This window comes from Sceloporus occidentalis, unplaced genomic scaffold, assembly GCF_023333645.1.
Source record: "Sceloporus occidentalis isolate IW3139 unplaced genomic scaffold, rSceOcc1.0.p SCAF_2, whole genome shotgun sequence".
NCBI classification, from domain to species: Eukaryota; Metazoa; Chordata; class Lepidosauria; order Squamata; family Phrynosomatidae; genus Sceloporus; species Sceloporus occidentalis.
Window position 1 is genome coordinate 185683034 of NW_028316982.1, and position 26971 is coordinate 185710004.

A 26971-nucleotide genomic window follows, 5' to 3' on the forward strand; every position below is an offset into this window, starting at 1 on the left:
ATCATTGGGGAATACTTGCCCATAGGGAATCATGGGAGAATACATGCCCCTAGGGAATCATTGGGGAATACATGTCCATAGGGAATCATTGGGGAATACTTGCCCATAGGGAATCATTGGGGAATACTTGCCCATAGGGAATCATTGGGGAATACTTGCCCATAGGGAATCATTGGGGAATACTTGCCCATAGGGAATCATTGGGGAATACTTGCCCATAGGGAATCATTGGGGAATACTTGCCCATAGGGAATCATTGGGGAATACTTGCCCATAGGGAATCATTGGGGAATACTTGCCCATAGGGAATCATTGGAGAATACATGTCCATAGGGAATCATTGGGGAATACTTGCCCATAGGGAATCATTGGGGAATACTTGCCCATAGGGAATCATTGGGGAATACTTGCCCATAGGGAATCATTGGGGATTGCTTGCCCATAGGGAATCATTGGAGAATACATGTCCATAGGGAATCATTGGGGAATACTTGCCCATAGGGAATCATTGGGGAATACTTGCCCATAGGGAATCATTGGGGATTGCTTGCCAATAGGGAATCATTGGAGAATACATGTCCATAGGGAATCATTAGGGAATACATGTCCATAGGGAATCATTGGGGAATACTTGCCCATAGGGAATCATTGGGGAATACTTGCCCATAGGGAATCATTGGGGAATACTTGCCCATAGGGAATCATTGGAGAATACATGTCCATAGGGAATCATTGGGGAATACATGTCCATAGGGAATCATTGGGGAATACTTGCCCATAGGGAATCATTGGGGAATACTTGCCCATAGGGAATCATTGGGGAATACTTGCCCATAGGGAATCATTGGAGAATACATGTCCATAGGGAATCATTGGGGAATACTTGCCCATAGGGAATCATTGGGGAATACTTGCCCATAGGGAATCATTGGGGAATACTTGCCCATAGGGAATCATTGGAGAATACATGTCCATAGGGAATCATTGGGGAATACTTGCCCATAGGGAATCATTGGGGAATGCATGCCCATAGGGAATCATGGGAGAATACATGCCCCTAGGGAATCATGGGAGAATACATGCCCCTAGGGAATCATTGGGGAATACATGCCCATAGGGAATCATGGGAGAATACATGCCCCTAGGGAATCATTGGGGAATGCATGCCCATAGGGAATCATGGGAGAATACATGCCCCTAGGGAATCATTGGGGAATACATGCCCATAGGGAATCATGGGAGAATACATGCCCCTAGGGAATCATGGGAGAATGCATGCCCATAGGGAATCATGGGAGAATACATGCCCCTAGGGAATCATTGGGGAATGCATGCCCATAGGGAATCATGGGAGAATACATGCCCCTAGGGAATCATGGGAGAACACATGCCCCTAGGGAATCATTGGGGAATACATGTCCATAGGGAATCATTGGGGAATACTTGCCCCTAGGGAATCATTGGGGAATACATGTCCATAGGGAATCATTGGGGAATCCTTGCCCATAGGGAATCATTGGAGAATACATGTCCATAGGGAATCATTGGGGAATGCATGCCCATAGGGAATCATTGGGGAATGCATGCCCATAGGGAATCATGGGAGAATACATGCCCCTAGGGAATCATGGGAGAATACATGCCCATAGGGAATCATGGGAGAATACATGCTCCTAGGGAATCATTGGGGAATGCATGCCCATAGGGAATCATGGGAGAATACATGCCCATAGGGAATCATGGGAGAATACATGCCCCTAGGGAATCATGGGAGAATACATGCCCCTAGGGAATCATGGGAGAATACATGCTCCTAAGGAATCATTGGGGAATGCATGCCCATAGGGAATCATGGGAGAATACATGCCCCTAGGGAATCATGGGAAAATACATGCCCATAGGGAATCATGGGAGAATACATGCCCCTAGGGAATCATTGGGGAATGCATGCCCATAGGGAATCATGGGAGAATACATGCCCCTAGGGAATCATTGGGGAATGCATGCCCATAGGGAATCATGGGAGAATACATGCCCCTAGGGAATCATGGGAGAATACATGCCCCTAGGGAATCATGGGAGAATACATGCCCCTAGGGAATCATTGGGGAATACATGTCCATAGGGAATCATTGGGGAATACTTGCCCATAGGGAATCATTGGGGAATACATGTCCATAGGGAATCATTGGGGAATACTTGCCCATAGGGAATCATTGGGGAATACTTGCCCATAGGGAATCATTGGGGAATACTTGCCCATAGGGAATCATTGGGGAATACTTGCCCATAGGGAATCATTGGGGAATACTTGCCCATAGGGAATCATTGGGGAATACTTGCCCATAGGGAATCATTGGGGAATACTTGTTCATAGGGAATCATTGGGGATTGCTTGCCCATAGGGAATCATTGGAGAATACATGTCCATAGGGAATCATTGGGGAATACTTGCCCATAGGGAATCATTGGGGAATACTTGCCCATAGGGAATCATTGGGGATTGCTTGCCCATAGGGAATCATTGGAGAATACATGTCCATAGGGAATCATTGGGGAATACATGTCCATAGGGAATCATTAGGGATTCCTTGCCTATGGGCCAGTATTCCTCATGATTCCCTGTGGGCAAGTGTGTTTTTTCTATGGGCAAGTACTGTCACTTGTTTCAGGAGGTCCCCATCTGAGAGTGGTTACTTTCCCAGTGCTATGTTTAGAGCGAACTTACACAAACCCCTCACACAGATACTGAAATATCACTTGCTGCTGTGGGGTGTGTGTGTGTGTGTGTCCTAAATACACACACACAAAGCCCTTCTGTAGGTGGTTTTAATAGCTGCTTTGCCTTCCCTTTAAGCCTGACTCGGAAGTTTGGCACTTGGGTACAGACTTCCCAAAATAAAAACCCTTCAGCTCCTCAGAGGCTTTAAAAAGAGGTGGGCGCTTGCCTTTCTCCAGGGAAGAGAGGAAAGAAGAGGAAGCGAGGGTCAGCAAAGTATCAGGGCCCTTGGAAAGAGGAGTCCAGCTTTTTGGCGGGAAGCGCTTCTTTTTGGAGGGTGGAAGGAAGGGGGAAAGCATCTGCTGCTGGGGGAGGATTGTGAAATAATGCTTGTCCTCCGCAGCTGCTGATAGAAAAAGAAGAAGGAGAAAAAGTGGGTCTGCTGCTTGCAAAAGAGCCAGAGCTCTAAATCAAGTCCTGCCTGGCTTGGGCCAGCAAAGAAACCCGACACCAGCGTTGAGGTCGTTCCCCCTCAGCCCTGCTTTTGGGAAGCCTTGGCAATGGGTCCTGAGAGGCAGCCTTCCTCTTAAGAAGCCAGAACTGGGGGGAAAGAAAGCGGGGAGCCTCGGGGATGGGCCCCTCTCTCTGGAGTGAAGAGTAAGAGCCCGAGAGAGAGAGAGAGACCCCCACACAGGTTTTTGCAAAGCCATCCCCATGGAAGGAGAGGCAGCAGCAGGGAGCCCAGGGCCAGCCAGCAAGCAAGCAGCCAGCAAGCCCCTCCGGGTGGCCCTTGGCATCTTCGTGGGCAGCACCGTCGCCCTTGGCACGGCCCTTTTCCTGGGTAAGTTTCCATGGCTCCCCATTAGCCAAGGCTGTGTCCACACTAGAGACATAAGCTCCGCTCTGGACCCCACAACAAACTCCAACTCCCAGAATTCCATAGCCTTGAGCCAGGATGCTGAAAAGCAGTGCCAAACCGGGTTATGCCTCCACGAGTGTATGATTGTTTGCGAGGATGGCTGGGGGATTCTGGGAGCCGGAGTCCAACAACAGAACTTTCCAAGGTCTGGTCGTGACAGAAGATGGACAGAGCAACCCTATAATGCATGTCTACTTTTTAGAAGCAAACCCAACTGAAGGCAATGGGTGTTTGCTTAGAAGGAAACCCAGCTGAATTGAGTGGTGTCCACTTAGAAGCAAAATTCATTGGGTGCCTACATAGAAGCAAACCCAACTGAATTCAAGGCATTCCTACTTAGAGGTAAGCCCAACTGGATCCAATGGGTGCCTGCTTAGCAGTAAACCCAACTGAATTCAGTGGGACTTTCAGGAAAATGAGTCCAGGATTTCATTTTCAGTTAGCTACTCATGTTGATTATATTTATATGGGAAAACAGTGGAACAATTCTCTCCAGGAGAACCCAGAACTCTGGTGAGGATTGAGGTATCTATCAGAGGGTGCATCTACACTGTAGAAATAATGAAGTCTGACAGCACTTTGGCTGCAATGGGTCCATCCTACAGAACCCTGAGACTTAGAGTTTTGTGAGGCAACAGCACTCTTTGGCAGAGAAGGCTGAAGTCTTCGTAAAACTACAGATACAGGATTCCTTAGGATAGAGCTACAGCACTTAAAGTGTTGTCAAACTGCATTATTTCTATAGTGTAGTAGATGCATCCAGAGAAGTTTCAGCACTTTTTCCAAAAGTACACTTTCCAATGTAACTGTGGAAGTCTTGGTGCTAAACTAGAACACGGCCTGCTCTATATTGATAGCATAGATGTGGTTTTTTTGTGATTAAAAGCAGGACTTTGCACAATGCATAGTTCATTGCCAAATGCTTACTGATTAAACTATTTGCCTTAAGAAAAGGTTTTGTTCTTGAATAGTTACAAAACTGTAGGACCGAAAGAGATTTAACAGGAGATATAGCCAGCTACTGCTTAATGGAGCAGGATCTGGCAGACTTTTATAGCACATCTTTAATAAATTATTCTAGTCTCTGTAGCAGAGATTTGAAAGAATTTTGTCAATATTATGGTTGAAAAAGGCTTTTTCTCAAGATGGGGCAACACAGCCTATCAAGGATTCCCAAACCCTGTGAAAGAAGGGCCAAGATGCCAAAACCATTTTTTCTTCATTCTGCTGTGCACAGAAATGTCTCTTGTGGTTTTTTCATTTGTAAACCTAAGCACACACAGCAAGCCAAAGGAGACCAGCAGATTGCTCACAAAGATGCAAACAACCCAACCAATGCTTGTACTTTTAAGAGTCCAAGTAACAAGGCAGCAGTTACCATGGTGTAAAATGTAGTGTATAATTTTGTGTACTAACAGATATGTGCTAAAATGAGTCTGGCAAATGCAAAATAACTCTTCATGACTGACTTCCCCTCCCTCCCCAAATCTCACAGTGAACTGAGCTTTTTCATTCGTTGTGCATGAGGATGAAGCTACATTTCTACATATAGTCAGGGTGTAAAGGAAATCAGAAACTGAAACTAAGGATGTACAATTCTCTACCACTTACCTGTGAATAAAGAACCACTGATGCAAACTTACTTCTGTGCAGGCATGTATTGTATTACATGGTAAACTATTGCAGATGAAACTGCATTTACAGAGTTATTTTGTATAACGTGATCTGTTTTTGTTTGAGCTGTTTTAGCATATTTTCTGTCTTTAAGCAGAGGCTGGATGGCCATCTGTTGGGGATGCTTTGATTGAGAGTTCCTGCATGGCAGAATGGGGTTGGACTGGATGGCCCCTGTGGTCTCTTCCAACTCTATGATTCTATGAGTGTTTTTTTAATACTCCCCCCCCCCCAATAAAGAATGATAGAAAGCTAAAGACATGACAAAGACCAGGGGTTTGTCATTAGCCTTAGGGCAGTGATGGCGAACCTATGGCACGCGTGCCAGAGGTGGCACTCAGAGCCCTCTCTGTGGGCACACATGCTGTCACCCTAGCACAGAGTTTGCCAGGTTTCTTACTAGAAAGCCAGAGGGACATGGCTCTTTGCAATAAATAAGTGGGGTCCAGGTTGCAGTTTGGGCACTCGGTCTGTAAAAGGTTCTCTATCACTGCCTTAGAGTTTAGGAACCAACACAATGTAGTGGTTTGAGTGCTACACTAGGGCTGCATCTGCACTGCAGAAGTAATCCAGTCTGCCACCGCTTTAACTGCCATGGCTCAATGCTATGGAATTCAGGGATTTGTAGTTTTGTGAGATATTTCCCTTTCTCTGTCAGAGCTCTGGTGTCACAGCAAACTACAGATCCCAGAATTCCTTAGTTTTCACCCATGGCCATTAAAGTGATGTCAAATTGGATTATTTCTGTGGTGTAGCTACAGCCTTAGACTTACAGGCCATTCACATTACCTTTTACACCGGTTTTGAAATCGATTCTTCCACGTGAAGTTCATATTGGGCCCGATTCTGTCACAATCCATGTCGAGGCTTGCACAAGGAAATGCCCCTTACCCCGGGGTATCCAGAATCGGGCTAAAATCTGTCTTTTCTCAAAAGACCCGGGTTCCGCGAAATATGAACTTGTCCTCAATCATGAGCGGGGCAAATTCTGGGAGGGATTAAGGTCTGAGGGAGGGCAGAGGTCAGAGCATTCCCTCCCCTCATCGGAGGGGAGGGGGAGAAGGAGGAGGAGGAGGAAAGAGCTGAGGAAAAAAGGGGAACCGCTGGATGCAATGGGTGACAGGAGGCAAAAAGGGGGTGGCTGATGGGGTCAATTCAGGGCAGGTCGGGAGGCAGAAGAGGCCAAGCTTCTGCTATCCATCAGGGACCACTTCCGTTTGATTTTTAATTTTTAAAATTATTTTTGGCAAAAAATGCGCATGTTTGTAGGTAAAGATATATAGATATATAGAGATATATAGATAGATCGTGAGCAGGAGCAAGGGTCAATTCAGGGCAAGTCAGGGCACTACAGCAAGGGAAGCCTCTGCTATCCAGCAGAGACCTTTTTCCTTTGGATTTTATTTTTTTTTTAATTATTTTTGGCAAAAAATGCAGATATTTTTTCCTTTGGAATGACTGCTGCAATGAGAATGAATGGCCCCTTAGAATTCGAATGTAATGTTGCAACTTGGCAAATTGATACAGCTTTTGCTACTGGCTTCAGGGGTAGCCTATTTTTTCCTTTGGAATGACTGCTGCAAAGCGAATGAATGTTACAATTCGAATGTAATGCTTCTCTTTCCAATTAGGCAAATTGGCAAATTGATACAGCTTTTGCTATTGTCTCTAAGGAATTCAGGGGTAGCCTAGGGAAAGCCCCCCCCCCCCCCAAAAAAAAGCATCCTTTTCTGGCATTCTGAGGTGAGGAATTAATTTTGTTGTTGTTGTGGTTGTTGTGGTTGTTGTTGTTGTTGTTATTATTATTATTATTATTATTATTATTATTATTATCTGTGTATGAGGCATTCTGGGGTGCCAAGGGAGTAGGATACAGGCTACAGAGATGGCACTAGCTTTCATTTTGGGGTTGAAAATGGGGCCAAGGGCAGATCATAATCTACAACACTGACCCAAATGCCCACAACACACACACACCCCAGAGGTTTTTAAATTTGACAAGTGGTGCCTGGTCCTTTAAAAAAAGGGAGGGGTGGAAAGCACACTTCTGATGCCCCTATCAGTGCTGGAAACGTCACCTATGACCATCGTGGAACTAACTTTGATTGACAGCCAGGCACCTTCACCTTAAACCCGAATTCTCCAAGAGGGCATTTGTGTTAAAATGCCCCTGATTGGTAGTCAGCACTTGCTTCCGGAGAGATTCCGGAGGGAGCCCCCCGAATTTGACCAGTTCGTTCCAGGGCAATGCTGTCAGTGTGAATGAGGCCTTAGACTGTGGAAGATCTTTTTTAAAATGAAATTTGTGTTGTTACTTATTACAAATATAACTCAGTGTGTTGCTTGTTACTTTTTGTAACTTTGCCGTAATCAACTTGTGTCTGTGCTGCTCATATTTGTCTTCAGTTCCTAAGCCATCCCATTGCCAAAAAACCAGGGTGGATATAAATATTTTGAAAATCTGTAAGTACTAAAACACTTGAATATATGCTATCTTAAACTGCCATTAAAATACAATCAAGCCCTGTTCATCCTGTGCCATCACATTCTTGGCAAAACAGGAGGGTTTTTCAGTGCTTCCAGACATTAGCTTAATACATTCTCAGAAACCACTTACTGAGTTGCAAAACGTCCGCATTTGTATCATGTGCATGACATCAACAGGATAGTCTGTGCATTGCTTTGGGAGATGATGATTGGGCAAAACTCTATTCCTTTTGGTGTAGATACATACTGACTTGGGCCATTTTAAAATTCTGGAGTAAGCCATGAGTACGTTCACAATTCATGCTTATTCCCTAATGCAGTATATTATACATTAGTTAGCCACTGGAATGAAAGATATATTCATGCATACCAACACAACATCTTTAAACTGACTTGTTGTACCATTCTTATACCACTCAGTTCCTGAATAATCTTACCAAGTTCATAACTGCGCTAATTTGAAGATTGCAGTCTTCATCTTGGAGCTATATTGGTTTTCTGGAGGTGCCCTAGGTTTCCACAAGGCAGGGCTCCCTATTCTCAGGTCTTATGTACATCTTTGGTCCTTGCTTCATTGCTGCTATATCGCTCACCAGAGCTCCCACATTCACCAAGGACTTAGCACTACACTTTCCTCAGCCCCCATAAATGTTCTTGGTCATTCTGTTCATTTCTCTCTTAAAGTGTAGACCAGTACTAAGGGACACCCCTCTCTATTCTTGCGTCAAAGATTATCAGGCTACAGACCTGTGTGATGTTCTATATCCAGGTGTTGAATCACATCAGCAAGAGAGTAAGAGGCGTTGTAGCCCAACAACCCAAAATGCACAATCCTGTTCCTTATGAATGGATTTATGTATGACACTGCTATTTCCTTTTCTTCCTGGTTTCTGAGACAGTCTCCTCTTTATTTGTAAACAGGATGACATAATAGTAGGCAAAATTATTTATTGCTACACCAGTAATTCAGTTCCAGAATGACTGACTGCATTGGTTGTGTTCCTGAGAAGGTTAACAATTTGGGAGCCTGGTGCTGTTTGACACCACTGCCTTTGGTTTCTCTGCGCTTTTATAATGTAGATTACCAATTTAAATTGTGAAGCACAGGTCTTAGCAACTTTTACACTTTATATAATATATAAATAGAATTACTAGTATTGTGAGTGTGTGTGTGTGTGTGTGTGTGTGTGTGTGTGCAGTCTAATGATATCATTATGCTAATAGTTTTAGTGTAAAATTAATATAAAATTACAAAGATGCAGTTCAGAAAAAGTTGGTTTAGTAGAATACAGATTTTTGATTTTCTTCTTGTGAACTAATATAGGGTACATCTACTGTAGAAATAATGCAGTTTGACACCAGTTTAAGTGCTGAAGCTCATCCCATGGAATCCTGGGATTTGCAGTTTTACAAGGTATTTAGCATTCTCTGCCAAAAAGTGCTGGTTCCTCACAAAACTACAAATCACAAGATTCAATAGGATGGGTCTACAGTACTTAAAGTAGTGTCAAACTGCATTTTTTTGAACAGTGCTGATGCACCTATAGTTTCATCTGCTGTTTATATCAGTGCATGATTCTGAAATGTTCCATAGCCAAATAGATCATGATGACCTTGATTCAAAGGAACAAATTTGTCCTGCAACAAATGATAATTTGTTTATTTTCTCTTTTGCAGTTAGCCAAGGTCATATAAAATTTCAGCCCAAGCAACAGTATTGCTTGACTTCTGAATGCATTGAAGCTGGTAAGTGGTCTAATATTCTTTCTTATTCATAGTTAAACTATATTGGCATGGGGGAAATGAAAAATATTTCTCAAAAGCATTAATGAATTCTAGTATTCTTTGAAAAACAAAATCTAAGGTATTTCATGTTAAATCTGGAATGCCCCTGCTTCGCCTCTATGAACGTTATAAGAGCTTTGATGGATAAAGCCAAATTGTCTAATGGAATTGTGGGAGCGAGGAGAACCTCTGGCCCTCCAGATGTTGTCATCAACTACCATGGTGGCCAGTGAGGTAGGATGATAGTTCCACAACATCTTGAGAGCCACAGGTGAATATCTTCACAGGCTGACCTAATCCAAGGCCCTGTTTCCCACTGTGGTCAGGCACATGGTTCTGGAAAGCCCCAGAGACATGAAGCTGATCTATTTAAACTGGCAAATGGAAGAGTGGCAGATATATAGCATCTGTTTTTCACCCAGATGAATTCCAAAATCCATATTGTGGTAATACCTTAGTAAAGCCCACCAGAAAATTGCTATGCAAACTTTGGAACCATAGATCGCTTTGTCGACCAAAGCTATCCCCCACTCCTTTTAATTTTAACTGACTGTAACAACCATTTGACAACATGAAAACCAAGAAAAATACAAGAAAACTCAACAACAAAGCAGGGATGAATGTGGGCTGGTAGGAGTAACAATCCTAGAGTCATGTAGTCAGCCACAGCATAGAATGTCCCTCACATGGGTTTGTATGCAATGTACTTATCTCACAAAAGAGGGACTTCCCAGCAGATTTCAGTGCTCAGGAAGGCCTATGTAAGGAGAGATGATCCTTCAAGTATTGATGTCCCAGGCCATTTAGGCCTTTATTTTTATTTTATTTAAATTATTTATACCCTGCCACATGTTGTATGATCTCTGGGCACCTTAAAATAAAATCAGTTTAAACAAGTTAAAGGAAGAATAATAACAATTAAAAAATAAAAATAATTAAACATTCTAAAAAACAAATAGAACTGAATAATTGAAAAAGTTAAAATAACAATCTACAATCACGTACTGTATGTATTCAGATTGGATGAAGTGATTACATCCCAGAGGCTTTTTAAAAAGCCAAGTTTTAACTTGGCATCACAAACATGCTGCTCTAAGAAACACTGAAAAAATGCCACCGTGGAGGCAAAGGTTTCCTTTCCCTGGTGCAAAAAGGAGTGGCTTTCTGCCACTCCTTTTTGTACCAAAGAAGGCCAGTTTGGGGGCATGGCATGTGGTTGCTGTGACCTCAACCTGACGAGTAAAGGGGCGGCAACAAGCCGCTCCTTACCTGCTGTCTGTTTTGCCCCCAAGTGTAGCTATATTTATATGTTCAATTTCTTTTTATACAATTTATAACTCCCCCAATTCATGTTTCTCCTTCCCTATTACATGCGCTGTATAGTTTGGACTTCCCTTTGACCTCTGAGCATGTCAGCAGCTGAACACAGTTTTGGCATAAGTCCATTTCAGCATCAGACTCAGTGCTATTTGTATTTGTCTTCTGCTCTTGCTCAATAACCGGATGAGTACCTTCTAACTTGTAAGTCTCATCTTTAAGCACCGTCTCTTGCTTTATTTTGAATTATCTCATCATGAGATTTTCAAGGTAAAAGTCATTCAGGAGTGACACCTGTTGCAGTTCCTAAAATATATTGATGATTATTGTCCTTTTTTTTTAAAGAGAGAGATCTCAACCTATTTTCAAGGCCATTACAGACATAGCAAATTGTTTAAGAGCAGAGAGTGCTTAGATAGTGGGAAAGAAGTGTTTAAATCAAGATGGAATTTGAACAGTCTTCCAAATGTTGCTGGACTACACCTTCTAACATTTCTTACCATTGGCTAAGCAGAATAAAATTGCTGGGACTTGTATTCCCACAGCGTCTGAAGGGAAGACAGACTCCTCTCTAGTTTAAATAATGGTGATTTAGTAGTTAAATAATAATAATAATAATAATAATAATAATAATAATAATATTTATTTATATACTGCTATTCCAAATTCCAAATTCGATCACAGCAGTGTACAGCTAAAAGTGATACAAGATAGCAACAACAGGTATCACCAACAACATATTAAAAACATCTCAATACAGCAATAAAACTTATGAACATACAAACTGTTAAAAACACACAAACAAAACTAGCTGGATAACAATTGCATGTCAGGGGGGAGAATAGCATAACATCAGAACACATGGGGGAAGGCTTGTCGGAAGAGAAAGGTCTTTAGTTTCTTCCTGAAAAGATCAAGGGAGGTGACGGAGCGGAGCTTGTCGGGAAGGGAGTTCCAGATCTGCGGGGCCGAGATGGAAAATGCCCTTTGTGAAGACGTGGTATTTTTCATCTTGGGAACCCTCAAGAATTGCTTCCCGGCTGATCTGAGAGTGTGGGGCGGATTATATGGGGAGAGGCGGTCCTCCAAGTACCCTGGGCCCAAGCCATTTAGGGCTCTATAGATAATAACCAACACCTTGTATTGCGCCCGGAAGCGAATAGGCAGCCAATGTAGGTCTTGCAAAATAGGTGTTATATGGCTAGTCCTGGAACAACCAGTGACCAACCTTGCTGCCATATTCTGTACTAATTGAAGCTTCCGGGTATGGTACAAGGGTTGCCCCATGTAGAGCGCACTGCAGAAATCCAACCGAGAGGTTACCAGAGCATGTACAACCGTTTCAAAGTCCCCCCGGTCCAGGTAGGGTCGCAGCTGGCGTATCAGCCAAAGCTGTTAACAGGTGCTCTTGACCGTCGCATCCACCTGAGACGTCAGGTGAAGCGACGAGTCCAGAAGCACCCCCAGACTGCGAACAGAGTCCTTCAAGGGGAGCGTGACCCCATTCAGGACAGGTGGACAAATCTCCTTTCCCGGGCCAGGAGAACCTATCACGAGTACTTCTGTTTTCTCTGGATTCAGACTGAGTCTGTTTTCCCTCATCCAGCCCATTACCGACTCTAAGCAGGCATTTAGAGGAGAGATGCCATCCCTAGTCACTGCATCAGTCGGAGACACAGAGAAGCATATTTGGGTGTCATCAGCATACTGATAACACTGCGCCCCGTGTCTCCGGATGATCTCTCCCAGTGATTTCGTGTAAATGTTAAATAGCATGGGGGACAGAATGGCTCCTTGAGGGACACCAGATGTAAGTGCCCTCTTATCAGAGCAAACGTCCCCCAGCTGCACCATCTGGAATCTACCCGAGAGGTAGGAACGGAACCATTGGAGCGCAGTGCCCCCGATACCTAATTCCTTCAGGCGTTCCAGAAGGATACCATGGTCAATGGTATCGAAAGCCGCTGAGATGTCCAAAAGCACTAACAGGGCCACGCTACCCCTGTCCATGCTCAGACGGAGATCATCGACTAAGGCGACCATGGCAGTCTCACCTCCATAGCCCGCCTGGAAGCCGGTTTGAAATGGGTCTAGAAAATCCGTATCATCCAAGATCGATTGAAGCTGGAAAGCAACTGCTCTCTCGATCACCTTCCCCAAGAAAGGCAGCAGTGAAACAGGCCGATAATTATGCTGAATCAGGGGGTCTAGGGAGGGTTTTTTTAGCAATGGTTTTACAACGGCCGATTTTAGGCTAGATGGAAACTGCCCTTCCCTGAAGGATGAATTAATTATACGACGCAACGTCAAGGTTACAGCCGTACCCCACTGGGCTGCCAGCCATGAAGGACAAGGATCGAGAGAGCATATAATACTCACTCTTTATTTATTTGTTAGTTTAGATCAGGAATAGAAATCCTGTGTCTCTCCAAATGCTGTTGGACTGCAAGTTCCAACAGCCCAAGGCAGCATTGAACACTAGATACTGTAGTCCAACATTTGAAGGGCTTCAGGATTCCCTGTTTAGATAATTGAGTGCTAGATCAATGGTTCATTTAACTTGCTGTCCTTATTCTCATATCTGACACTGCTGTGTATTTTAGAAGAAGTATGTTGTAACAACAAAAACAAAAGATGAAAGTTTAGTCTAGTACCTGCCAGTTATCTTTAGGCTAGAGTTGTTTTCCCAAGGTAGGCATGTAGCATTCCCAGACACCTAGGCCTGCCCCTAAGTCACAAGACCTGATTCCTCTTCCCAACCAAGTGAAAAAAAAATGGATTTGATGTAGTCAGTCAAGACAGAACTTTAGGAGAATATAAACAAACAAGGAGAAGCTTCCCTCAGTGGCAACATCGCATGAGTAAAGTGAAGAATAGCAGAGGATCAAGAGAAGGGAGACTTCTGCAACTGATAATCTGAAGTTATATCAAGGTGATTTTCTAGCTGCTTCAAAAACCAGAACATGGAACCCTGAAAGCCAAGACATCAGGGAGAGTAAAAGCCAGAGAAAGATGTTAGATTGGCTTCTAGTTAAACAATAATGATGAGGGAAGATTGTTTTTTTTTTTGTTTTAGAATGGGGAAGATGGAAGCATGTTTGAACATGGTGGGAAAGGAGTTCACACTCATTTGTTGTTGTTGTTATGTGCCTTAAAGGGGTCATTCTCACTGGCAGGATGAATCGCTTTGTGATTCGCTCCTGCCCCGGTTTGGAAAGCAATTTTAAAAGACCCCTAGTTCTCATTATGAAAGGTTTTTTTTCCTTACCCTGTGTGATCGGTTTTTTTTTGGAGGCGATTGTGGTTGCCACTGGCAGCACTGCTTTAAACTCCCCTGTCAATCATCTGACGTAAGCCCGGCTTGGAAATTGGGGGGGGGGGGTTGGAGGCTGAGAGAGTGTGTTCTGAGGCTGAGAGAGTGTGAGACTGAGATAGTGTGACAAGGAGGATGGCAATGGAGCAAGGAAAGGCGGGGGGGGAGTGGAGAAGAGGATGAGGATGAGATAGAATCAAGGCTGGGAAGGGAGCTTGGGGGCCGGGGAAGGGACATCACGAGGCCGGGAAGGGAGAAGAAGAGGAGGAGGAGGATGGAAATGGAGGGCACTGCGATTCCAGTCTTTCGCTCACAAGCTTTGGAATCACGTTTTTTCAAAAGAACCTCTTTTTAGCTGGTGTCTGGAAAAATGGTTCTTTTGCCTTTGCCTCGCTTCATCCTGACAGATTCAATCACATCGCGACAGGAACCGGTTTCAAATGGGAACTAGGATCATTTAATTCACTCAGCAATCCGATACTTTTTATAGTGGGAATGGGGCCCAAGTTAACTTTATCTTAAAGTGACCCTTTCATAGGCTTTTGTTAGGAATTGAATATAATTTTTTAAAATTGAATATAAAAGACACAACACATAAAACAAAAACACATACAAAAAAAACAGTATCAGTACAACACAAAATTTGTCAGCGGTCAGCTGTAACTTTCTATACATACACTAATTATACTTGGCAAGTAGTATTTACATTTCTGATCTCTTCGTCTTCTTAAACTTCCATTCATCTTTTAACTATCTGATTTCCTCTCATCATTTCCTTCTTACATCCCATCTTCATATCTCATCAAAGATTAATTCAATCCCACTTTCCCACATTTTCCTTTCTTCATCCTCCATTCAGAGATTTTCTTTTGCCTTCCATTTTGGCTGAGACCTTTGGCTAAGGCCATCCAGTGATGGTTCAGCAGGCATTTGAAGCCTAGTCTATAGCAGTCCTGTTACAACTCTAAGACTATTACACCACATTGGTTCTTCCTATACTGTAAAAGGTGGAAAGTAATAAAAATAGGGAAAAGACAGCAAGATTTCAGGAGAGAATTTGCATGTGTTTTGGAAAATAATGTGGAATGTATTTTGATCTTATATCAAATTATGTCCATCTTTTCAGCTGCTGCCATCAAAAGCAAGCTCAATACATCTGTGGATCCCTGTGATAATTTCTTCCGGTTTGCCTGTGAGGGATGGATACAGAATAATCCAATTCCTGAAGATTCCTCAAGTTATGGAATCTATCCTTGGCTGAGACATAATGTAGATCTTAAACTGAAAGGTAGGTCTCTCTTTCTGAAAAACCTAACAGTTTATAATACAGTGGTCCCTCAGTATTTGGTGGGGTTTGGGTCTAGGACTCCCCGTGGATACCAAACTCCATGGATGCTCAAGTCCCATTATATACAATGATGTAATAAAATGGTTTCCCTTATATAAAATGGCAAAAATTAAGGTTTGCTTTTTGGAATTTTTTGGGTGAATATTTTAGAACTGTGGTTATTTGAATCTAGGAATCATGACTATGAAGGGCCAACTGTAGTAGAGTACAGTGACCCTTTGAGAGTTTTTTTTAAAAAAATACTTTTCAGGACTACAGCTCCCCAGTCTACTTTCTACACTAGCATGGCCAAACCTGGGGGACTTGGGAATGGTAGTCAAAACAATAATTTTTCAAGTTTTAGAAAATCCATAGATAGGACCACTGTCTTTCTCCAAATACAGAAAATGTGTCAGGAACTTGTGGGGTTTGTTTCTGCTGTTCTCAGAGTTGTTTTTTATACAAACTGGAAAAGTCTAGCTGTAGATCTGCAAAACAGCTGCAAACAGCTCTCAAAAGGAATGGAATGATGGACGCAAATAGCAAAACTCAAGAAGCTATATTGTGAGACCTCACATTTCTTTAAACAAGTGTTATCCAAATTGCTAGGTTACTGAGATGGCACATACAAATTAATAGAAATAGGAAATAGAATAATATAATAGTGGAACTTTAATAGCTCAAATTAATAGCAGCTAGAGGACTTCAGGTAACTTCAAAGAGTTGAGATGCCAGTCTGTGTATAACAGGTCCAAGAACCAGAACTCTCAGAGTGCAGTGTACAAAGGGGAAAATCGCCATTCATGCAATAGTCTTCACACCCACCCACACACACACACACATGAACTAATGAAATTAAAGGTAGTAGTGTGTAGCAAAGTTAATACTTTACCAGTCCACAAGTGGAGCTCCAATCAGCTGCCTGAAACATGGGTGGTGGTGGTGGGTGGTCAGCCTGTGTTGAGGGGTCCACATGAAATCTGGCAACAGTCCTGCCTGATTCCAGATTCAGCCAAAGCGTGAGTGCTAAGGCAGGCTTTTTATAGTCTCAGGGCAGCTGCATGCATTTTCCAGGAATCCAAGAAACAATGAGATTCCCAACTGGTTGATGGTTTTCACTTCCGAGTTACAAAAGGAATATTTTTGATTGAAGGCAGTGACATTGATTTAATAAAGCAGTAATAAGATCAGGACAACCCCAGGGAGTTTGGGATAGGATCAGGTGTGGGAAAGTACAATGGGGGCTAGCAAAAAGGTTGGCTTAAGGCTTTAGGGCTGACAAACCTTTTCCCTGTGACCTTCAAGAGGAAATGCACACAACAGAGGGTAGGAAAGTAGCAATATTCACAGTCATAAAGTTACAGGGGTGCTTTCCACATGCCTTCAGGTCTGTGACCAGTCATTTAAAGGTCATCTGACCTTTCATGGTTCATGCTCTTGGCATCTATGTAACTGATAAAATATAACAAAATATTTGTACCCCAAAATAACATGAGGTATGCAAAGTGTTCTAACATCAGTTTTGAAGAGCACATATAGGATGGTGTTTCACAGTTGTACAAGAGTGATGCATTCTCTTTCCATTGGTTAGTATTGATAAGAATTTGGGCAGTCCTGGGAACAGATAGGAAACTTTAGGACTGATCATTTTATATATCAGAAACAGCAAAGCAAGAATTCAGCATACCATTTTGTATGGCAAAAATACCTGAATTAATGCCTGTGGGCTATCAACCTATGATCTACCTCCAAACCTTGAAACCATTTCTCGTTGGTTCATTGAAACATATGTTTATATAACGAACAAACATTTTTTAAAAAATATGCTACTCCATGAGCTGAACACTTTTGGGCAAAGACTCACATAAGTAATTTCATATTTTCCCCCCTGATGTTATATGTAGCTAAATGAACAACAGCACCAATGTGCAATTGGAGCTATCTGTAGGCCTGGCTGAGCTTTGACAATTTGTAGAAACACATAAAATTAGAGACGGAAATTAAGGGGGAGTGGGACCTTCGCAAAAGTGGTGGCGCAGTGGTTAAATGCCTGTACTGCAGCCATTCACTCGAAACCACAAGGTTGCGAGTTCAAGACCAGCAAAAGGGCCCAAGCTCGACTCAGGCTTGCATCCTTCCGAGGTCGCTAAAATGAGTACCCAGACTGTTGGGGGCAAATTAGCTTACTTGCTAATTAGTTTACTTGCTGTTCACCGCTATGATCTTTGGAATAGCGGTATATAAATTAAAAAAAATTAAACAGTCCAGTGATGACAGAGCATGTTTGACAGTCATGAAATACTGACTTACCGGAGAGGAGGGGAATGGAGAGCTCAAAAAGTACTTTTAAGAATAACCAATATAACAATATGCTGAATCCACCCATAACTATGCTATGGTAGGATTATTGTTCTGGGATTTAATTATAGATGGCTTTAGCATGCCAATATATTTATATAAAATATATATAAAAATAACTTTCCAAGCTCTGAAAAACCAGAACCTGGGATGAAGTGGAATGGGATGGAATATTACGGAAGAGAAGGCATGGCTAACTGAGCAGGAACCCCCCAAAAAGCAAGTCAAACAGATATAAGCACATTTATGTAATTTGTACAATTCATACAGGTGGCAGGAATTTTCCCCCCACCCCTACTTGGAGATGCTAAGGGTTGAATCTTTTACATACAAAACCATGGGCTCTACCACTATGCTGCAGGCTCTCCACAGTTTCTGCTGTTTCCCACTTTGACGATCAATGGTATATCTTTCAGATGAGAATAAAAGAAGGTCATACTAGTTGTTATAGGACAGCTACCCCCATCTATGTTTTTTTGGAAGATAAATAGGTCATATCTGAGTGGCACTGCATATGTTTTGTATGTGGAAGGTCCCAGTTCCAAACTAGAACCACTGGATACAGGTAAACTAAGGCCCTGTACAGACGGGCCCTTTGCGGCGTGCCCACGACGTGCTAGGGTTGCCTTGGGGCGGCGTGTGCACATGCCCCGCAACCCTAGCATGTGATGAGGGCATCGCATCTGCGCAGCACCACCCACACGGTGCGCACAGCTATGACATCACAGCTGTGCAGCGTCCATACAGCGCTGGGCAGCTGCAACGCCATCGGGACATCTTTGTAGGTTTGCAGTGCCGCAACTGCGCCACAAAAAGGAATCAATTTTTAATGCTCCTTTGTTGCTGCGCAGCAGCATTGCACAGTTTGGTTGCTGCGGCGCTGCTGCGGAGCAAAGAGAGGCGCCTCTCCGGCGCCTCTTTCTGGCGATCTGTACCCCACCTAAGTTTGCTACCTCTAACAAGGTAATAGAAAAGATCTCTGTCAAAGATCCTGGAATTGAAGCAATGCCTCTTGAAATGGATAGTAGTGAATTTATATGAATTATTATCACCCGGTAAAAGGCAGCTTCCTATGTTTGCATGAAGATGTTAAGTGACACTATGAGGTTCTGCTGTCCAGGAGAGTGGAGCTAAATCTGCCTCTATTAAGTACAGTACTTCATCAACTGCATCATGTTGTTTATGAATTTTCTCACAAGCTCTTCTAGTGGAACCAAGCAGGACTGTGGGGTGGAGCAGGGGGAAGCATATCACTGAAACCAAGGTATAACAAGGTAGTGCTGGGAAGAGGTAGGTTATGTGCCCTCTCTTTTCACATACCCCACTTCATGCAAAGAGTAGATTCTCACTTCTGTTGTGCATGTGAATGGGGCAAATACACAAGTATAGAAGGCATACCACTAGATAGAAACAGAATGCATAATCATCTTCTATTTACAGAACAATAGTACCCCACTTTGAATTTTCTGTGTGAGTCTGCCAATATTAGCTTAGCATTTTAATAAAAATTGACAGCAGTCTATATTTGAGATTTCTCTGTATTATCATTTAGGTTACAGTCGTAGGCACATGTTAATAGATGTAAGTTTGGTAGAGACCAGCGGGATATATTTCTGTGTAATATGTGTGGACTGGAGTTCCCTCCCCAACCCTTAATTGTTTAGGCCTTGACGTAGGAATGAGAGTTTGCAGCTCATACAGCAGTGTATTTTGACAGTTGTTCTTGAAACTGGATGAATTTGTAGATAATATCTAGCTCAATAACTCCAACAACAAGATAAGATTCTGGCACAGAAATGGAGATCTGTGGAAAGCAGAAGTTTCTATTTAAGCTTCAATCTCAAAATCAATTCATGCGTCACTGAGACATTGGGGATGGGATGGGAAGACTGTATGACTGGATCCCATGTCTGACCTTTTCATGAACCCCAGACAGAGGTCATTGAAAGATCGTAAATCTCAGTACAGGTGTGATCTGAAGTCTTGACTTAAAATTTCAGTGGAGCTGACAAAATTTAGAAATGCAAATTAATTTCCTACCTTAGTAATCTGTATCTTTTGCACCTCTCAGGAATGGTCAGTGTCTGTAATAAATGGAGAATTCTGTTCCTTTAAAATGACTTGGATCCTTCTTTCATTTAATCCTGTACAGCACAAGCACATCACAGTCCTGAAAATCATTTGCAAATGTTGGTCTGTGTTTTCATGCTTTTTGCCTTATTGCAAAATCTCTTTTGCATTCCAAAGAAGAAGAAGAAGAAGAAGAAATTAAAAACGATGACATAGTTTGGCATTAAAGCCACTTTATGTTTATAATTCTTTGGGAACACAGAGATAGAAATGTAAAGTGAACTTTAGCATTACAAGAAGCCAGGACTGACAAGATTTTTTTCCCCAACAGGCAATGTTGTTCTGCAGCTCTGGTCTCTATTTATGATTGTTTCAAAAAATTTGTCCTGATCAGTTTAACCTTATTTCTGGCTTAGGCAGCAGTCATATACATACATACATACTTGGAAATAAGCCACCTACTTGCCCCCACATACACTATTTCACATTACTCTGTGGGAAATTATTATTGCTAATCAAGTTATATTTTTGTATGGTCTGTTATATATTTAGAGTACCAAGTTTGTACCATATTATAAGACGACCGGGCGTATAAGATGACCCCCAGCTTTTTAAATAAAAATATAGAGTTTATAAGATACTCACCGTATAAGGCTATCCTTCTTCCTGAGAAGCTGCAGCTGGCCGTGCACATGCGCGCCGGCTTCTAAGGGGCCTCCGGAGGCCCCTTAGAAGCCGGCGTGCACGCTCTCGGGGCTGCCAGCTTCTCAGGCCCCTGGAGGCCTGGGAAGCTAGTGCGCGTGCTCTTGGGGCTGCCAGCTTCTTAGATCTCTGGAGGCCTGAGAAGCTGGCAGCTGAGCGCGTCAGGCCCCAAGGCTCAACCCGGCACATAAGACCACCCCCAACTTTTGACCCAATTTTAGAGGGTCAAAAAGTCATCTTATACGCCGAAAAACACGGTATTTCTATTTCTTATATAGAGATATATTATGGAAAAATTGCATGAAGCCTCAAGAGAAGCAAAATAAATGCAAAAGAGCACTAATACTGTTTGTTTGTTTGTTTTCCTACCATGAAGTCTGTTTGGAGTTTGGGAAAGGACTTATTTTGGTTCACAGAGGCTGATAAAACTGTGGGATTTCCACAATTATCATTAGTATATGAATTATCATTTATAATTTTTTTCCTCAACTGTAACTTAGGTATATATGGAAACAGGAGGTTTTAAAAAGAGATGAGTGATATTGGGTCCTGAAAAGAGTGGTTATTTGTGTTTTTAAAATATATGTCCTGCTTTATCCACTGTATTTGGGGAGGCTTACATAATAGATAAAAAAATCATAAAAATTAGAAATAATTTGGAGGGGAAAAACCACACTAAAACAACAACCAGAAAACATCCAGCAGATACTCTGAATTGCCTTTAGTAGAAATGCTGTACCAGTTTTTTCCCCAGTGTTAACAAAAAGAGGCATTGGAGAACTGAAATGAGAGCATACAGTCGACCCTTCTTATACACGGATTTTTTATACACGGATTTAAGCATACACGGTTTGAAAATGTACCAAAAAAGTATAAATTTACCTTGATGTTCCATTTTTTATTAGGGACACCATTTTGCTATGTCATTATAATTAATGGGACTTGAGCATACACGGATTTTGTTATACACGGGGGATCTTGGAACCAAACCCCAGCGTATAACAAGGATCCACTGTATTTAACAGCTTGGGGACCATGGTTGTCCTCTCCCTTCATCCCCCATTCTTCTTTGAGAAGGATTTGTGATAGACTTTATAGATCACAACCAACACCTACAAACTGAAGATACTGAATATATTTCCCACCATATTAGATGAAGATTCCTATTAATTTGACCACTAGTGTCTTTATAACCATTTTGCAAGCAGAGTCCAAAACTACAGGCAGTTGTATTGAGATATTTCCATGTGTGATAGTCTCTGCTCTCACAATGCTAATTCTGATTTCAGGTGCCCACTACATTAGCAGTAGTAGGTACAAAGCCACAGAATCTAACACACAAACTGTACTCACTGTAGCAGAGGCACCTTAACTCTGGAAACTTGGGCTGGTCTGGGGCTTTTGTGCCCTGTTTGTATGATTTTTAGATGTAAGTCCACCAGAATTAGAAGGTGTAGAGGATGGCTTCCCTGTCATTACCCAGGAAAATAGAGAGGTGGCTGGGGAAGAACCATGTTAACCTCCAACATGATCATTACTAGGGTGGTGTGGGATGTATTTAAAGTGGTCATGTAATATAACCTGGCCCAAAAGATGAAGTGGGAGAACCCACAGGGTCCTGGAAATGGCATTAGTTCATCCTCATCTTCAAGACCACAATGACTTGTAGGTTGTGTTATTAAATGAAAAAGAGAGACCTGAGTCTGGCAGGTATTTCTATTATAATAAAAGACATATGCATTCTATAAAAGTGGCAAATGATATATTGACACATAATAAAGGTGTTAAAATCAGTCTGGCAGGGACAATTATAGCAGTTTGGTTCCAGTTTCATTGCCTTGACTTTCTACAGAATTCTGGGATTTTGTAGTTTGGTGAAGCACTAGAGCTTCTGGCAAAGAATTCTGAGTCGTATGCCACCAATCTGCAAATGTTAGGATTCCAAAGGATATATCCATGACAGTTAAAATAGTATCAGAGCATTATAATGTTGTACTGTGAATACATCCAAAATTGAATTTACTACTTTCACAGAAGCACAACATAATAGATAAATTTGAAATGAGCTAAAATAAAAGATATTTCTTTGATGAACATATCAGACACGATTTAATGTTGTTACAAAAGTTACTAAACTGGAGGAATGGTTCTGTTACACTGAGGAATACTTGCTTTCTGAAATGTCTATGAGTTGTCTTTTGGGCAAACTAACATGAAGTGGGATCTAGATTTCTTCTCTGATAGCTAGCCTCTTTTTTGTTACTGTTGTCAAGGATGATCTGGTAATATATTTTATATCTGGTGTGCACCCTTGAGTTCTAGACTGACAAGAAAAGGGCTGCAAATAAATATTATTTTGATATTTTAATAAAAAAGGAACAGAAAGTGTATTACACCCTTAGCCATCATAAAAACATTGCAACTGTTCTGTGCCCTGGCAAATGCTTACATATTTTAACTTGAATTATCTCAAGGAGTTTTTTTTTTCTAATTTCAGACTAAGGGATATTTGATTCAAGAATAAAAGAAACCATGTGCTGTTATAATAATAATACCATAGAAAGCAATTCAGGGCAACACTATGGAGAAACTGCAACAGTTTGAGAACAAGAACTGTCCAAATGTTACTAAATGCAGTTGCAGAATGATATTGTTCTAGACTTGGCTGTAATGTTTACACAGACTGTCTACAATGTATTTTGGGAACTGGATAGTGGGAAAGAGGTGATTAAGGAAGCAGCTGAATCAGGCAACACCATTCCAATGGTAAACTGAAACGTTGGTTTGACCTCTTGTGGGTCTGAAGACAAAGGGAAAAACAATATTTTGATTCTGTTTATTTGATTTTAGAAAGATACCTTACTTTAAAAAAGTAATTGATTACACTTAGATCTTCAAGACTATCCAAGCAACTACAAGCATGGTTATAATTTTTAAAAAGTAACTTGATTTCTCATTTCTCAAAACTCACTGGAATAGTTGCTTTTTAGGGTTTTTTTCTAAGAAAATAATCAAATACTATAAGTCACTGATTTGTGATTCAAAACAGACTCTTCTTCCATCCATGTCATTGGACTTTATCACATGGGAGGCAAAGAGCTCGCATCACATAAATAAATGATGATTAAATCCCATAAATATCCTGCAATGACGCAATTGTTTTCAGACAATGTCATGTGACATCACCAGTATTCCAGCATTATCCCATGAATAAAGCAGCAAAATCGCACCACTTTTCATTCACAGGAAAATCTTGTGAATTAAAAGCAGTGCAATTTTGCTGCTTTATTCATGGGATAATGCTGGGATAACGACAACATCTGAAAACAATCCCATTGTTGCGAGATATTCATAGATTTAATTGGCATTTATTCACAAGATGTGGATGCTTGCTTCCCCTGTGATAAAGTCCATTGCCACTTTAGGACCCACAGTACAGCACAAGAGAACATCATGAGGCATCACTAAAACCACGTGATAGGTCTATTCCACCATTTTCTGAAGGTGTGAACAACTGTAGGAGGTGAGGGGACTGCATTACCCCTTCAGGAGGTCCTGCCCCCATTTGTTTTGACCCCCAACATCTTCTAGGGGACATGGAGGTATGTTTTGGGGACTTCCTGCACCTCTAGATGGCATTTTGAGGCATAATTGTTTTATGAATTTTTTTGTAAAAATTTATTCTAACACCCTAGTGGCTTTAGGAAACTTTATACATAGTGGAAATGCCCACAACAGCCCCTAGAGATAATTTTTGGACATTTTGGGGCAAAATAAAATACTTTATTTTTGTTAATTTTTAAAAACCCTTTGGTGCTCTGGAGGATCAGCTATGGGGGAAGCATGTGACACACAGACCTCACTTTGCCCACCTCTGATTTACTATCTACTGGTCAGGCTGTATCAGAGACAGTATGGTTCTGCATATCAGTTTCTAGGGAACACGAAACTGAGGATACAGCTGTGCTGGGCTAACTATAGGAGTGATCACTACGCAGCCTCTAATGATAAAACAATCTTAAACATTACCTCTGCAAAAGGAGTAATATTAATCCTTGTTAAGTTACAATCATAATGTAATATGCAGTAGTTATAATGTAATTATTGGGGAAAGGCTATAATTACAAAGAGCAAATTATGTGAATTGAGTTACTTCCATGCTCTCACAAGAACCTACATATTACCAATTCTGTGCTTATGTATTCATCATCTTTGTTTCTATTTTGTTTTAGGGGGACCCTATAGGGTTACTTTTAAAAATTTTCAGAGTGATAACTTGGTTTGTCATGGCATGAAGAGGGAAATGGGGAGGTTGCAGCCCTTTACTTGTCAGCCTAGAACTCAAGGGTGCACACCAGGTATAAAATATATTACCAGAATTCCAAGCAGAATTCCATGACTGTGAGGACAGCCCTGGAAATGGAACTGGGGAGCCTGAGATTATTCCTGGATTCATGTAGAGCTGCACTGTAAGGTCAGGGAGGAGGGATAGGCTAGGTCTTGTTGACCCAAACAATGGGTCTAGCTCTCATAGTCAGCCAACATTTGTGGACTGACTATGTGAAAAGCAAGGAGTTGTGACCTTCAGCAGAGCTCTGGTTGGGACTGAAACCTTTGTGCACTGGAGAAGTAACTGAGATCCATGAAAGGTCATGCCAAAATAAATGCATTAGTCACAAAGGTACTACTAGATGTCTTCCCCTCTAGATTTCTGTGGGCATCTGTTTGGAAAGATACTACAAGAATGATATATCATCATTTCACAAGCTCTGTGTGTGTGTGTGTGTGTGTGCGTGCGTGCATGCACACACACACCTGTGCGGGAAGGATGGTAGCCCTCACCCACAAGTGAGGGTGGACATCTTTATTCGTGCTCTGGAATGTTTTTCCATCAAGAGACCCTTCTTATCAGATCTTGTCCTATCCTTAGGCAAAATTATTTTATGTACTCTGAAAGAGCAGAAAATCATTAACTATTCTAGATGATGATGATGATGATGTCATCCCCGTTACAGTGGTTGAAAGCTATTTTTATTTTCATTTTTTAACAAAATTAGGATGATAATCATTATAATCCTTAGATGAGACTCAAAAAGCCACATTTAAGTGCTTCCCAGTTCACTGAATTTGGCAGGGTGCTTCAAAGTGGTTTGCGTAACTTAAGTGACACAATTTTGAAAGGAAATGCCCTCTTTCAGTTACTCTCTAATGCTGACAAGTTCATAATATGGTGCTGTGGGAAAGGTTAAGTGTGGCTTCTCAAGGGATGTAATTCTGATGATCCATATTCCTCATACCTGTCACAGCTGTTATCTGTTAAAATTATGGAGTTTATTGTACAGTCCCTTGGGATACTCCCGGCACAGAATGAAAGGGGGTGGGATGGGAACAGAATGGGGGTTATCACCCATTTTATCATATGCCAGAATGCCGCTGCTGGAAGTTTCCATTCCGTTCCCAATCCGTCCCAGAGGAGGTGATTTTCTGGAATGCTTCTGAACAGTTCCTGAAAATGATCTCCTCTGGGATGGATAAGGAACAGAATGGGAACTTCCTGAAAATCACCTCCTCTGGGATGGATAGGAAATGAAATGGGAACTTCCAGCGGTGGTGTTCTGGTGTACAATAAAATGGGTGATAGCCCCCATTCTGTTACCATCCCGCCCCCTTTCATTCCGTGCCAGCAGCATCCCAAAGGGCTGTGTGATAAGCTCTATCTTAGTAGCAGAGATCTAGAAGGCTATCGCATGGGGGCAAAACCGTCCCCCGATGTGTTCTAACGAGCACGAGCGTGGGCGCGCACGGAGCGTGATGGGAACCCGATGGGAACCAGAACGCTAGTTTACCACATGGTGGAACGCCGCCGGTGCCGCCAGCGTTCCCATCGGGTTCCCGATGTGTTCCTGGAGGCGCCATTTCTGGGAACAGTTTCAAAAGCGTTCCCAGGAATGGCGCCTCCTGGAACACATCGGGAACCCGATGGGAACGCCGGCGGCAGCGGCAGCGTTCCACCGTGCGGTAAACTAGCGTTCTGGTTCCCATCGGGTTCCCATCACGCTCCGTGCACGCCCGCGCTTGTGCTCGTTAGAACACATCGGGGGACGGTTTTGCCCCCATGCGATAACCTTCCTAGTCATGGGTCTACATGGGTCTTACTTATCCCCATTGTCATCCTCTTCCTTTTTTTCTCATTCTTCTTTGCAGAAGAGACTACCAAGCTACATGTTTGAGACAGTGAATATTTATTAGCGAGCGATCAAGGGGAAAAGGGTAAATGTGTAGATATCTGATTCATGACCT

The 26971-nt window shown here is 42.2% G+C and overlaps 1 protein-coding gene across 2 annotated transcripts in view; it reads left to right on the top strand.

The window, feature by feature from the left end:
- The first annotated feature begins 2976 nt into the window (after positions 1–2976).
- Positions 2977–26971, top strand: part of LOC149319455 (phosphate-regulating neutral endopeptidase PHEX-like) — a 150789-nt gene continuing 126794 nt past the window's right edge. For both annotated transcript variants that reach the window (XM_089511749.1, XM_089511750.1), the window contains exons 1-3: positions 2977–3560; positions 9477–9545; positions 15341–15502. In XM_089511749.1, coding sequence (XP_089367875.1) covers positions 3434–3560; positions 9477–9545; positions 15341–15502 — 358 coding nt within the window. In that variant the 5' untranslated portion in view covers positions 2977–3433. The remainder of the gene's footprint in view (positions 3561–9476; positions 9546–15340; positions 15503–26971) is intronic.